The sequence below is a fragment of the Neomonachus schauinslandi genome, chromosome 5 (genome assembly GCF_002201575.2).
Source record: "Neomonachus schauinslandi chromosome 5, ASM220157v2, whole genome shotgun sequence".
In the NCBI taxonomy this organism is placed as follows: domain Eukaryota; kingdom Metazoa; phylum Chordata; class Mammalia; order Carnivora; family Phocidae; genus Neomonachus; species Neomonachus schauinslandi.
In genome coordinates, this window is record NC_058407.1 from 7,579,039 (window position 1) to 7,592,903 (window position 13,865).

General features: G+C 59.2%; 2 protein-coding genes across 4 annotated transcripts in view; one reads left to right on the forward strand and one right to left on the reverse strand.

The window, feature by feature from the left end:
* POLR3H (RNA polymerase III subunit H) overlaps positions 1-3,394 on the forward strand; it is a 12,501-nt gene extending 9,107 nt beyond the window's left edge. Inside the window, exons 6-8 of one of the 3 annotated variants that reach the window (XR_002480156.2) lie at positions 939-1,143; positions 2,119-2,288; positions 2,649-3,394. Coding sequence is in view for 2 of the 3 variants with exons in the window: in XM_021687445.2 (XP_021543120.1) it covers positions 939-1,143; positions 2,119-2,172 (259 nt within the window). In the remaining variant the exon portion in view is untranslated. Of the gene's footprint in view, positions 1-938; positions 1,144-2,118; positions 2,629-2,648 lie in introns of those variants that run through there. The other 2 variants (XM_021687445.2, XM_021687446.2) reach the window with 2 other exon arrangements.
* The window catches only part of ACO2 (aconitase 2), a 56,001-nt gene continuing 45,523 nt past the window's right edge, over positions 3,388-13,865 (reverse strand). Inside the window, exons 7-18 of the mRNA XM_021687444.2 lie at positions 12,852-12,956; positions 11,762-11,853; positions 10,624-10,729; positions 9,314-9,471; positions 9,020-9,093; positions 8,424-8,535; positions 7,214-7,336; positions 6,877-7,032; positions 5,732-5,923; positions 5,171-5,303; positions 4,515-4,636; positions 3,388-3,900 (exon numbers count right to left, since the gene is read on the reverse strand). Of these exons, the coding sequence (XP_021543119.1) occupies positions 3,769-3,900; positions 4,515-4,636; positions 5,171-5,303; positions 5,732-5,923; positions 6,877-7,032; positions 7,214-7,336; positions 8,424-8,535; positions 9,020-9,093; positions 9,314-9,471; positions 10,624-10,729; positions 11,762-11,853; positions 12,852-12,956 (1,505 nt within the window). The 3' untranslated portion in view covers positions 3,388-3,768. The remainder of the gene's footprint in view (positions 3,901-4,514; positions 4,637-5,170; positions 5,304-5,731; positions 5,924-6,876; positions 7,033-7,213; positions 7,337-8,423; positions 8,536-9,019; positions 9,094-9,313; positions 9,472-10,623; positions 10,730-11,761; positions 11,854-12,851; positions 12,957-13,865) is intronic.

Consider the following 13,865-nt stretch of genomic DNA (forward strand, 5'->3'; position numbering starts at 1 on the left):
GGGGGGGGGGGGGGGGGGGGGGGGGGGGGGGGGGGGGGGGCGGTTAAGGCGTGGGACCGCCACTAGAGGGCGCTGTGGCTCCTCGGTGTGGGCTGGGGGAGGGGTTGGGGCTTTGGCGGGAGCCCTGGGTGCCACCCTCACTGGTTCATTGGGGCACTGTGGCTCGGCCGTGCGGGCCGGGGCAGGGTCCGTGGGGCACGCCGGGGCTTGTCAGGAAAGCCGGCGCTGCCCGGCTGGGCCTCTCGCCGGCTGTGGACCCTCAGGCAGGTGACCTTCCGGCGGCCGTGTCCGTCCTGAGCACCGGGAAGGTCCTTGCGCCGCGTGTTGGTCACTTTCACAGGGCACGATGGAAAGGGGTGCGGAGTCAGGCTGCAGAGAACATAGCGCAGCTTCGGCTAGCACCCCAGGGCCGACTGCGCGGGTCCCGTGGAAAGCACTTTCTGGGAGCGCTGCGTCATTACCTCCTCACCGCAGCCCTGCGGGGGCAGGCCTCGCCACAGCCCATTTTACACACGGGGCCCCGAGGCTCAGAGGTTGGGCCTGGCCCGGGTCACGGCCGGTGGAGCGGAGGTCTGAACGTGGCGGCTGGCCTGCGAGGACCCGGGCAGCAAGAGGCCTTCGTCACTCCTGCCTCAAGAGGTGGGGCTCGCTCTGCCCTTGAGCCTTCCTCCTGCTCTGGGGCCCTGAGGATGTGTGTGCCCGCCTGGCTCTGGTGCCGGGTGGGGGGGCCCGTGTTCCCCAGCGTTCCCGCTCTTGCCTGTGGGGCCCAGACCTTGCCCAGCCTTGCCTCATTCATGCACGTGGTGTGGGCCTGCCTCTCCTTGACACCCCAGCCAAGGGGCTCTCATCCTCCGGTGGGGTTTGCCGGGGGGAGGAACCCCCCGCCCCCGCGGTCTGCCGCCTGCCTGGTTGTTGCCTTGACCCCGCGCCCCGCCCAGCGACGAGGCAGAGCAGGTGTGGGTGTGGGAGTACGAGACCGAGGAAGGAGCGCACGACTTGTACATGGACACCGGCGAGGAGATCCGCTTCCGGGTGGTGGACGAGAGCTTTGTGGACACGTCCCCCACGGGGCCCAGCTCGGCCGAGGCCACGTCTTCCAGTGAGGAGCTGCCGAAGAAGGAGGCGCCGTACACGCTTATGGTGGGATGTGCACGGGCCCCAGTGTGGCGGGAGAACCCAGGCGCGGGAGCGGCTTCCTAGGGTGTTGACTTGGGGTTCCCCGCCTGGAGCCCCTCTCCCCGCAGCTCAGGGCGCCGGTCCCTGATGAGTTCTTAGGTGGTCACTTCTCCCTGGGGAGCCTGTTTTGGAAGCCAGGGCATAACACTGGGAGTGTCGGACTCCGGACGGCAAGAGGGACCGAGCCCTCGCTGGGTGACAAGGCTGCTGATGAGCAGGCTGAGGGAGAAAGCAAGCGGGGAAGGGGCGTGGGAACGGGTCAAGCACAAGAGTGGGGCTTCGGGGAGGGGTGACCCTCCGTCGGGGCTGCTCCCACACCCGACCAGGTGTGCGCATGGGGTGGCAGGGGAGCTGTGACCAGACCTGACCGGGGTTCCCTGGGTCTTCTACCCTCAGGAAGGGACTGTGATGCAGGACAAAGTAGGACTCGTTTCTGGGGCCTGCTAGGAGGGTTTCCCGGTATAATTGCGCTGCAGGTGGTTTGCTTTGGGGCTGCTGTGCTTTGTCAAAAATCTGGGTGGCCGAGGGCATCCCCTCTGCATGTTTGTGGAGGCTGGGGCGCGGGGTCACTAGGCCTTCCTGGCAGGACTGAGAGCCTGGCCTGCCAGTGGCCATGTTCGGGCAGGCCTGGGGGCGAGGAAGGGAACCTGACCCAGCTGAGGCCTTGGGGCCAGAGGCCATGCCCTTAGAGAACCAGCACTTTCCTTAGTGGCCCCAGGAGAGGTTGGGGCAGGAGAGGGGAGCTGGGCTGTGTTCCCGGGGGCCAGCCGGGAGTGCGGGGGTGGCCCCTGGATTTCGCCCCATCCTCTGGGCTGGTGTGTGCTCGCTCCACTATTCCCTTTGCCTGTGCGGGGCGCCGGAAGGGTGGGCCCCTTTGCCTCCCGAGGTGGCTCAAGCCCTGAAGGTAGATGAAATGTGCTTGTTTTCTCTCTCCCCGGGCAGGGATCCATCAGTGAGCCAGGTCTGGGCCTTCTCTCCTGGTGGACCAGCAGCTAGCCGTGGGGCTTGACGGCGGACCTTGGCCAGTCCGGCAGACCCCAGCCCAGCCCCGGGGAAGGTGGTGCAGCCGGCCGTGACGACCACGGCCGCTTCCGCAGATGCCGAGGAGCAGAGTGCGTGCCCCGCCAGACGAGCTATCCCTGAAGTCACGCTCTCCCTCTGGACCTCTGCCTCTTGGCAACGGCGCACGCTTTTAATAAAAGACGGTATCAGTCAGGGAGGAGCCACCTTTATCTCCGTGATCTAAGGTCACCGAGCTGCCACAGCTGGGACCGCCTGTCCTTCCTGTCCCCGGGTCACTCCTGCAGGTGACCTGCCCCCATGGCAGGACTTGGGGGTTGAGGGTCTCAGGCTGGGCTCTGGGCTAAGCTTGGTGGCTCCCTAAAGTAACTGAGCAAGAGGCTGGCCTGGGGTAGCTGCTAGCTGTTGTCAAGTCTTGACCTTTCAGGGACAACCGCCTTTTTCCCCACCAGCGTTTGGAAGGCAGGGGCCTGGACTCAGGCAAGCCAGCGCCGTCAGGAAAGTGGAGGCCGTGGGCTTAGGTGGCCCGAGGGCCGGGCGGGCGACCAGCTGTGTTATCCCCCCACCGCCACCCCCGGCAGGACAACGGTCACTTTCAGACCTCGGCCACACCAGGAACACTCCGTGGGCCTGCTGGCGGCGCCAAATCCCAGACGAGGGCACACAGCACCTTGTTTATTCAGCACAAGGGCTCTGCCAGGTTCCTCCTGCCTCTTCACTCACTTCCGCAGGACCCGCAGGCTCGTTTCATGGCGCCCACAGGACACCGAGTTTCTGTCAGGCAAGTCTCGTGCTGAGGAAGGGCCCTCCCTGGAGCCCACCTCCTGCTCTGGGCCGCCTCTGCTCCACGGGCACCGGGGCGTGGGTCCTGCCCGGGGACGGCGCTCCAGGGGGAGAAGCAGCTGCAGAACGATGCCCGCCGCTGCGTGGTGCCGCAGCCTTGAGGGAGGGGGCTGAGTCCATGCCCAGGAGAAGGACACGAGGGGGGCCATGCGGATGCTGGGGCACAGGCAGGGGAGGCTGGCCCAGGGCGCAGGAAGGTGGGGCTGAGAAGACGCGGGAAAGCAGCCTTCCCACTTGAACTTCCTGGCAGTGGCAGGTCTGCTGTGGCGTGGCCAGTGGGGGCCTCTGCCGACTGGCCACAGCAACCCCGCCCCACACCCTGTACGGACACCACCACTCACACACACGGACAGTCACCGAGTTTGGATTCTTATTTTCCTTGTAAGAGCAAAAGTTTCTTTAAAATCCTTGAGCCACCAATGAAATGAGGCAGGAGAAAAACTTTAGATGGGAGTCTTGTCATCAAAAATAAATACAGTTGAATGGAGCTGCTCAAGATCTGAATCAGACTAAACATGGGAAGGCAGGGGGGCTGGAACATTCTTTTAAGAACCCCCCCCCCCCCCCCGCAAACTGTGGGTCACTCGGCGGGCTGAGCACACCGTCTTGGAGCAGGAAGCCGTGGCTGGATCGGGGTGGATCCAGTTCTGATGATGCGCGGGCTGCACTGGGGTCCCCAGCCCCGGGTGCAAGGAGCAGGCGGGCAGGGTGTGGAGCCGGACCTCAGTGCTACTGCAGTTCCTTCATCCTGTTCAGAGCACTGCCAGCACGGAACCACTCGATCTGGGTCTCGTTGAAGGTGTGGTTCAGGAGGATGGTCTCCTGGGTCCCGTTGGGGTGCTTGATGATGCATTTCAGGGGCTGTAGGGAGTGGGGGGAAGCGGAGTGGCTCTTAGGAACACGGCCCTGGATTCTGCTGCAGGGTCAGGGAGGTGGGGTGCACGCAAGGTGAACCTCAGGGGCCAGCAGGCAAACCAAGCTCTAGGCCAGGTCTGGGCTTGGGTGGCCCCAGTTAAGACCTGGATGGCGGGGCGCCTGGGTGGCTCAGTCATTAAGTGTCTGCCTTGGGCTCAGGTCATGATCCCAGGGTCCTGGGATCAAGCCCCGCATCTGGCTCCCTGCTCTGCGGGAAGCCTGCTTCTCCCTCTCCCACTCCCCCTGCTTGTGTTCCCTCTCTCGCTGTCTCTCTGTCAGATAAAGAAAATCTTTTTAAAAAAAGACCTGGATGGCATGACTCCCAGGGCCAAGAGGGTCCTGCTCTGCATGGGCTGTTGGCCTGAGTGCCAAGCCTGCCCTAATGAGTGGAGCCTGAGCTGGCTCCACCCTTGTCTCTGGGAAGGCACTTCCTTCTCTCTGAGGGGGTTGCCTTGACAGTTTAAGGGCCCTTCCAACTGAAACAAAGGCTCATGGGAGGAGAAACAAGGGGGGCCAGAAGTGGGTGTCCCCGACCTGCCCTCCCTCCCTGGCCCCCTGACCTTGCCAGGAGCAAAATCTTTCAGGCCCTGGATGGTCAGCTTGTCCACGGGGTGAATCTTATTGTAGTCGGCTGGGTCAGCGAAGGTGAGGGGCAGCAAGCCCTGCTTCTTCAGGTTGGTTTCTAGAAGGCAGAGAGCATACTGAGTCATTCCATAGCGTGCAGAGCCAGTCCCCCCTTCTCTGCACAGGGAGCCTCACCAGCCTAAAAGCTTCCTTTTCTAAGCCCAGCGAGGGCTCTGGGAGAGGCACCCTGGTCCTGCCATCTGGAGACAACTCTGAGCAGAACCAAAAGGACCAAGGTGGCTATACTCCCAATGACAGGGTACCTTCTGCCTGAGCCTACGTAAGCGTGCTGGTTTGGGTCTCCATTGGCCTTCCTGACAGACATTCACAATCAAAATCCTCTGACCACGTGCCCTGGATTTCTGCTGCTTAGGTCTGCAAGTTTGGAAGCAAGTTCCCATCTTGGGAAGCCGTGGGCCTTGGACCCAACGCAACTCAGAAGGGGCAGAGATTGTGGCGGAAAACGGGAGCTGCGGACACAGCATGGAAACCAGGCGCATGGCTCCAGGCCTGACTCCACCACGGGCAGGGTGGGTGACCGTGGGCTGCCAGGGAGGGGAAGCGGATGTGGAGGGACCCGGCTCCACCTTACCATGGATCCTGGCAAAGCTCTTGGTGATGATGGCCCGGCCCCCGAGGTGGCGAGGCTCCAGTGCTGCGTGCTCCCGGCTCGAGCCCTCCCCGTAATTCTCATCTCCAATCACTACCCACCGGATGCCGTGTTTCTGTCAGGCAAGTGAGGCGGCCATGAGGGAGAGGACGCTGGCCCCCTGCCTGCCGGCCCTGGGCTTCCTGAGGTTCACAGGTCAAGGGGCTAGAGAGACCCCTCCCTACCTGCTCCCCAAGGGCTGGTGAAATCAGAGGTGAATCAGGCCCCAATCAGGCCCTGAGGGGACGGAGGTGATCAGACACAGGCCCTGACTCTCTGCAAGGGGCATGGGAGGTGCCACCTACCCATCAGTACTCAGGACAGAAGCAGGCGTTGGGGGAAGGCCAGTGTGGGATCGGAGCAGGGGCATGTGGTGAGGGTGACACAGGACTGCCCCCGTGGCACCAGGGCATCCTTCAACTGCAGAGCTATTGGTGTGGGCTCCTGGGGGGAGAGCACCCCTTCCCTGCATCCCCGCCCCTGCCCCCACTGACCAGGACCCACCTTGTAGTAGCGGGCAGTGTCAGGGACAGGACCAAACTCCTGGGTGACGGCGTTGCGCACGGAGTTGGCCTTGCCGTTTTCGATGTTGATGGCGCCAATGAGCAGGTTATTGGAGATGTTGTCCAGGTGCCCACGGAACTTGAGCCAGGGGCCCGCAGCCGAGATGTGGTCGGTGGTACACTTCCCTTTGACCTTGGGTGGGTGAGAAGACAGAGATCAGGGCACGGCGCGGGAGAGGTGGATGAAGGGAGAAGCCCTCTAGAGGCTGGCAGCAGACCCAGCAACTGCGACCCAGGAAGGGTGACAAGGGCAGCAGGTCTGGCTTTGGACACACAGTCTGCCGCCCTGGCCTTGCCACACTGTGACCACGAGGGCTCAGGCCAGACCGTCCCCGACCCCTTGAAGGCCCTGCACTGCTCGGTGACTTGTCCGGGACAGGACACCCACAGGGGGCAGAGGCTGGACAGGCAGGTCTGCTCACTCACCCTTCCGACCTAGGCCCCCAGGCAACTGACGCCCAGGCAGGAAGACCAGCCACAGACCTCATGCTGGACCCAGAGGAGCCCGAGGACGTGTCCTGGTCCTGGCTGGTCACCAGTTTTATCGATCACGTGGGCTTAATACCGGCTGCCACTGCCTGAAGACCCTTAGTAAACAGCAAAAATCCATGCCTGATATGGGTCTGAGGCCTCTGGCCACACCACAGAGGCTTGTGTCTGCTCAGCTCCCAGACACGGGCCAGACCAACCGATGCCCAACTGCGGGAGCAGAGGACTCTGTGGTTTCTGCAGCCTGTGTGGTCAAGCCGGAGGCGTGGAGACCTGGTGCTCTTCTAGCCCTTCCTGTGCCTCACCCACGGCCCACGGCCGCTGCAGATGGCCCTCACCGGCTACCGCCGATGGCCGAGCACCCCAGACACAGCTGGCCAGAGCCAGCTCGGCCTGGCATGGGGCGGAAGAGAAAGGGACACTGGGCTGTGGAGGCCCTGGTTCCTCTGCAGCCGACCTCCCTGCCGGCCGCCGCCCCCCACCCCCAGCCTGACCTTCCCCACTGGTGCCCAAGGGAGAGCACGTGGTTTCACAGCCCTTCCTGCTGCTGAGGGCAGGGCCCGGGCAGGCCGGGGCTGTTCTCCCCCCGCCGCTGACCTTGATGAGGATTTGCAGGTCCTCCAGGTCTTTGCCGTCCCACTTGTCAAAAGGCTCCAGGAGCTGCAGGCGTTGGCTGGTGGGGCTCACATCCACCCGCTGCCCGCTACTGTCCTTGGGAGGGTGCTGGTAGGTGTCCTGCCCAGGGTCGAACTCCTGCAGGAGATCGGGACATGCTGGGTGCCGAGTGCTCCGTCCCCACGAGGACAGGCTCCTGTAGAAGCCCGCCCCCACCTCCGCCCCCCACACGGAGCTGCCTCATTCTCACTGCCAGTGCCATCCTGCCTGCCCAGGAAGGAGTGTCTTAGCCCCACAGCGAGCGGCAGGACCTGCTCACCGCTTGGGGAAGCTCATCTGCATCCGGAGCCTCCAGCTTGAATTTCTTGCCATCCTTGCCTGTCAGGAAGTCAGTCTCTGGGTTGAAGTTGAGGGTGCCCGCAATGGCCAGGGCTGTGACAATCTGGAATGGAGGTGGCCCACTGCTGGTTAGTACCAAACACCACTCCCACCCCCCAACCAGGCAGGAGCCCAGACGGAAATGGGGAATGGAGCCCAGGTACATCTAAGTTCTGCACACACAAGTCCTCCCCACAGAGGCCAGAGCTCCAAGAATGTCTCTGGGGGTGCAGGTCACGGGCACGCGCTGGGGCCCTCGCACAGAAACGCCGCTGCGGCAAAAACGTTCCCAAATGGGCAGCTGAAGACATGGAAGGAAGGCGCCACCTCTTCAGTCACTTTTGTGGGCTAAAAGTACTTCTGGAACACTCATTTAAAGTCAAGAAACAAGAGCGTGTAACCCTTTATCTCGAGGTTGTGAGCTCAAGCCCTGCATGGCGTGTAGAGATGACTTAAAATCTTTTATATAAAAAATAAGAAGGCAAGGGGCGCCTGGGTGGCTCAGTTGGTTAAGCGACTGCCTTCGGCTCAGGTCATGATCCTGGAGTCCCGGGATCGAGTCCCGCATCGGGCTCCCTGCTCGGCAGGGAGTCTGCTTCTCCCTCTGACCCTCCCCCCTCTCATGTGCTCTCTCTCTCAAATAAATAAATAAAAAATCTTTAAAAAAAAAAAAATAAGAAGGCAAGAAAGCCTGGCCGTGTGCTGCCAATGGCCGACGCCAAATAGCCACTGCGCCCTGGAGCGCTTGGCGCATCAGCGTTCCTAGTCGGAGGCCGCCTTCCCGGAGGAGATGGTGCACACGCCTTCCGCACTTTCCTGTAATCCTGACAGGAGCCTGGGGCACAGAGAAGGACAGTGACTTGGCCAAAGCCGTACGACTGGGTGGAGGCAGGGCTGCCCTTCGTCCTGGGCAGGGACTCCAAGCTCTGGCTTGTGACCCTAACTGTGGCCAACAAGCCCCTCAGACTCCCGGGCCGTTGAGGGGGCCAGGCAGGGAGCAGAGGGAGCGTGACGCTTGAGGCCTGTGGCTCTTGGTTCCCACCCAGAAAGCCCCTTGCTCTGCGATGCCAACCCTCCCTCAGCAGCCCCATGGGGTCAGACGCCCGGCCCCAGAGGCGGTCCCGGGTCACGGCCCGGCCGGGCAGGCTCACCTCCGGGGACGTAACGAAGGCGTGGGTCTCGGGGTTCGCGTCGTTGCGGCCTGTGAAGTTCCTGTTGTAGGAGGTGACGATTGTGTTCTTCTCCCCCTTCTTGATGTCCTTTCTGCCAGGCCAGAGGAGACAGGGTTAAGCGTGTCTGTCCTTGTCACCAAGCCCGTCCTGCCTGGCTTATGACAGAAGAGGGGGAAGCGGAAAGACCCTGAAACAGCCACCTCCTCCCTGGGACTCACGCATACAGAGTGGGAGGGACCCTGGTTGAGCCCAGAGGTTTGCTTGTACCACAGGTAAGGCAGGCAGAGCCCAAACCAAGGCCTGACTTTCCCGACCTTGGGCCACTGCCTCCGTTCACACGGCTCCCTCAAAGCCCCTGGCTGCATCTGGCTTCAGCCAGGTGGCCACTCCTTCCTCTTTACTTCCAGCCCAACTTTCCAGTCCTTCCTAGAAAAGTTTTCTAGTGTGCAGTAGCCCCTGAAGCTACAGGCCTGGGGCTGAGTCTCTTCTCTCCACCCAGTAACACTTCCCCTCAATATCTGGGGCTCTGGACCCCAGGACACAACCGGCTGTCCTATCAGAGGTGCACCTCTCACCTGTCCCACTGGCCAATGCAGGGGCCACAGGCATTGGCCAGGACGATGCCACCCACTTCCCTTAGGATTTGTGCCTGCAGAGAGGAGGACACGGAAAGGTCAGGGGCAGGCTGGTGGCTGATGGGCAAGGGTGGGTCAGCAGCTTGAGTGATGAAGAGCCATTCTGGAACCCTGGGGCAGCTGCAGGGGGACCTGTACCCGCCCCAGCTGACAAGGCTGTGGCTTGTCCTGCCCGAAGCCACGTTGCTCAGTGGTGGGGAAGGGGAACCAGGGGCAGGGCGTGTGGGCACTCACATAGCCATCCCGCTCAATGGTGGCACGGATCTGCTCAGAGCCTGGTGTGATGGTGAACTGGGACTTGCACTTAAGTCCATGGGCCAGCGCCTGCTTGGCCACGGCTGCCGAGCGCCCCATGTCCTCATAGCTGGAGTTGGTGCAGCTGCCGATCAGACCTGGTGCATTGTGGGTGGTGGGGCCAGGGGTCAGGACCAGAGGTCTCCACCTGACCTCAACTATCCAGACCTGGTCAAGAGTTCGCCAACCGTGCCGGGCCTGGGGCTGTTCTTAACGGAGACAAGTTGGAAGCAATCCAACTGTCTAACACCACAGGACAGGCTGCTCCACGGCCCAGCCATTCAGGGGAAAACGACGTGGCCAGTGAAGTGAGTCAAAGGGCTCACTCCAGAATACTAACAGTGACCACGGCTGGATCAGGGCTTTTAGGAGATAAAGTTTCTTCTTTCATACTTTTGAGCATTCTCTCCTTCTTTAATTGCTTTATCATCAAGGAGAAAAAATTATTTTTTAAAAGTCTGTGATAGTTATTCAAAAAGTCAATGAAGACTGGATGGCATATTATTGATAGCCCTCAAGATAGTCTTCACTCAGCAGTTCAGCAATCTGCTTCTAATGAAACCACCACCGTTTTTGCACATTTGCTTCAACCACTGAGGGAAAACGCACGGCACTGTTTTACACCAGACACCGTGTTAACTTGCCGCCCCTCCAACATTTACAGGTAAACACAGTATCACCCTTGTTTTCCAGACAGGGAACCGAGGCACAGGTGGGTAATGTAACTTGCTCATGGTCGCCCAGCTCTGTAGTACCCAAGCCAGATTTAAGCCGAGGCCACCTGGCTTCGTGGTCCACGCTCCAGTCACACCGTCTGGTGACAGGGGCCAGTCATCATGACATGCCAGTGTGTCCATACATGTAAAGCATGTGAACGGAAATCAAGCAACAGGGCTGGGCTGATGAAATGTTTGTAAAACAAAAGTAGACACATGTCAGTATGTACACGTACGCAGAAAGAACCCTTCCAGGACCTCCTTGAGCGAATGGTTTCTGGTTGGGGATTAAGATGAGGAGTTTTGAAAATTCACCTGTTTGTGAATATTCGCTACAATGAGAGCATGTATTTCTTTTTGGTATTACCAAAAAAACTAAGTTTTTTAAAAAACCATAAAGAAGAAACAAACTATTCCAGAAAGTGCCTGGTACCTGTAGGAAGTGCCCACGGCGAGCGCGGGCAGGCATCTGCAGCCCTGGGCAGGCCTCCTGGTCCCGCAGCCTGTGAAGCCAACAGGGTGGGAGGTACTCACCCACTCGGATGTCCAGAGGCCATCCTTCCTTCTCTGCCACGGTGCCGACTTCTGCCACAGGGTGAGCCAGGTCAGGGGTGAAGGGCCCATTGATGTGCGGCTTCAGCTGAAAAAACAAAGGGGAGAGAACAAATCGTAGTATGGAAATCTTAGACTGTTCTCCAGAGGCTGCGTGGTTTCCACTCCCCCAGGTAATCACAGAGGACCTGGGAGGCCGACTTCTAGCTCAAACCCAGGAAACACCCAAGTGGTGGGCTCTGTACACGCACCAGCTGCGGGATCCCTCCAACCCTGTGAGGCTCATATTATCTCCACTGTGCAGATGAAGGAGATGGCGTGCCTTGCTCAAGGTCACTCAAGGTCACAGAGTAGGAGATGGCAAAAGCATGGAAGGAATGAAGGAAATCAGCATCATGAGTCCATTGTCTCCTACACTATGATGCTCTGTAATCAATTTTATGACAAAAACAGACTTAAAGTCAGGTGCTTTGTCTGTAATAATATTTGCCAATAAATGCAAAGCACTTAGCAAAGCGCCTACACACGGCTCTCAATACATGTGTCCAAATATTACTACGTGAATTAGCGCATTCAGGTCCCATGGCCACCTGAGATTTTACACATGATAAAGTGAGGCCAAAAGAGGTTGAGGAACTTGCTCAAGGTCACAGGCTTCAGGTGGCAGGGTCAGGAATTAGGATTTGAACTCATGAAGACTGTCTTCAGGGCCTAAACCTTCAACCAGTCTACTCGGCTGCTTCCTTTCCTCCAGCCTGCCTTTCCTCCGCCTTCCAGATGCTCGCTCTGGTCTGCCGGTCCCAGGGTGCCAAACGCTGCCCAGGCCTAGGAATCTTGGGCCATGACCTCTGAACTCAGATAACAAAGCAAACTCCAGGGCAAAGTCTTGGCTTCTGCTAACGCCAAGGTGGAGGCAAACTGAGCCAGTTTCTGAATCAGCAGCCACAGCCTCCTCTCCCACCCAACTGCAGCCTGATTTGGGCAGCAGTTTGCAGGGGCACTAGGGAACCAAAGGCCCAACTACCCTGCTGGGTGTGCAGGCAGGGCCCCCTAGGAGTCCCCAGATGGGGCCTGAACTCCCCACCCTCAGAAATTCCTTGGACCCAATTGCCTTCCTCACCTCGTTGAGGTTAATTTCAATCAGTTGGTCATAATGGCAGCCAGGGTCAGGTACCAAGTGATCCTTATATTCATCAGCTAGTTTGGCAATGTCTGAAACCAGTAAGGGAGGGAGATTAAAGCATGTGGGACAGAAACTGGTCATGAGACCATCTACCCATCCATCCACCCAGCCATTCGAGCCAGTTCCCTGGAGAAACAATGAAAACGGCACAGGACACAGTCCCTGCCCTCAAGGAGAACACAATCTAATGAAGGAGTTATCAATGAGCCTTATATTAACTAGGTTTAAACTTTGGTTTGTGGTTGGGCCGGCAGGAGTGTCAATACGAGACACACAGGAACATGGAACTTTTCTAGGAAGGACTGGAACATGGAGACACAGAAGTAACAACTGAGGTTCAGCGTCAGGGAAGGGTTCCTGGAAATGAGAAGCACTGAATTTTGAAGGAGAAGGTACCTGATAATGAAAGAGAGGGATGGGACGGCCAGGTAGGACTCCATGTGTGCAGCTCTTGGAAGCAACTGGACAAGCTCTGCCCATAACCCCTGGCTTCTGGTTCCACCAACCACCCTTGCTCACCTCCCTTTGGAGGCTCCAATGATTCCTCCCACAGGCCCTATTTCTTCCTCTGAGCTCAAAGAAGCCAAGCTAGAACCTCAGGAAAATTGTGGGGGAGGCTGAGGAAGTGGTTCTGGTTCCAAATGTTTTCCTCCTACTGGGCAGGAATCATAAATAGAAGCAGATTCGTGTCATTTCCAGAGCTTCCTGTAGGGGGCACCAGGGACCAGACCAAGAAGACCCTGGACTTGGCCATCCTTTCAGGTAGAACTAAATTCCAATCCCAAGGCAGAGGTATCTCAGATGCCAGGCCCTTCGAGAAGCTGGTGGAGCCACAGACACTCTACTCAGAAACAGTAACACACACACACACACGTAATTTTTCACACCGCTGTGGGGACTTCTCAGGACCTCTGAAGCCAGACTGGAAACACGAGATTAAAGACCCTGCCCCGAAGGGAAAGGTTTAGCTCAGGGGTCTCCATGCAACATGACTGTCCTGCCGTTCACCCCGGCCCTGCCGGCTTACCCTCCCGGCCTGTCTTGCTCAGGTACTTCTTCATCCTGTGGTTGTAAGGGAACACTGACGTGGTGGCTCCGATTTCTGCACCCATGTTGCAGATTGTCGCCATGCCTGTAGAGAAACAGAGCCTGTGAGGCAGGCGGAGCAGCTGGGCATGGGTCCCACACACCTGCTGGGTGTGCACACACATCTTCACCCCGGGAGCTCGTGTCCTTCCTTCCTTCGCCCACGCAGCCATCCTGTGGCAGCAGGCAGACTTGTCCCTCGTGGCCCAGGGTTAAAACCAGCGCCCGCAGACAGAACACAAGATTCAGCCCCTCCCAGCCGGGTTCCACTTCTGGGCCTGGCAGTGCTGCTTGGCTGACCAGACGGCCACCGTGTACTGAAGGCTGACCTGGCCAGCCGGCCCAGCTGTTACTGTGGCCATTGTGCAGGTGAGCAAACTGGCTCAGAGAGGTCCGAGGCCATGCCACAGAGCACATGCAGGTGCTGCATTGGCATTCGGGTCTAGGTCCACCTGCCTGGTGTCCAGGCCTGCTCTCCTTTCAGCCACACCACGGTGCTATGTGGAAATGTTTCTGGGTCTCAGGTTTTCCAGCAATAAGACTGGAAGGACATCCACTGTCTGGACCACAGAGCCTCACCCAGAAACGGTGAGGCTTACAGATGTCCTGACTGTACCGGGACACTAGTCTCAGGGGGTTGCTGGGGCATGGGACTAGGATTGTTATCCACTTCCAAACTGAGCTGTCCAGTGGCAGTAAGGGCTACCTGTAAGACTGAGCCCCCATCTCTGGAGGGGAGAAGGGCCAGCTGAACAGGAGCCCTGTGGGGGCTCTGGACCTGGGGAAGTCTGGACTGGACCATCTGGAAGGTTTGTTCCAAGTCTCCCTGCACTCCGGAGCGCCCAGGCATGGAAGCCAGCTCACCTGGAGTGATGAGGAAAAGGGGCCGGCTCCTACTGACTTGGTCTTAGAGCCTAGTAGGTGATAAGTCTAATTCAAGGGATCTGAGTGAGGC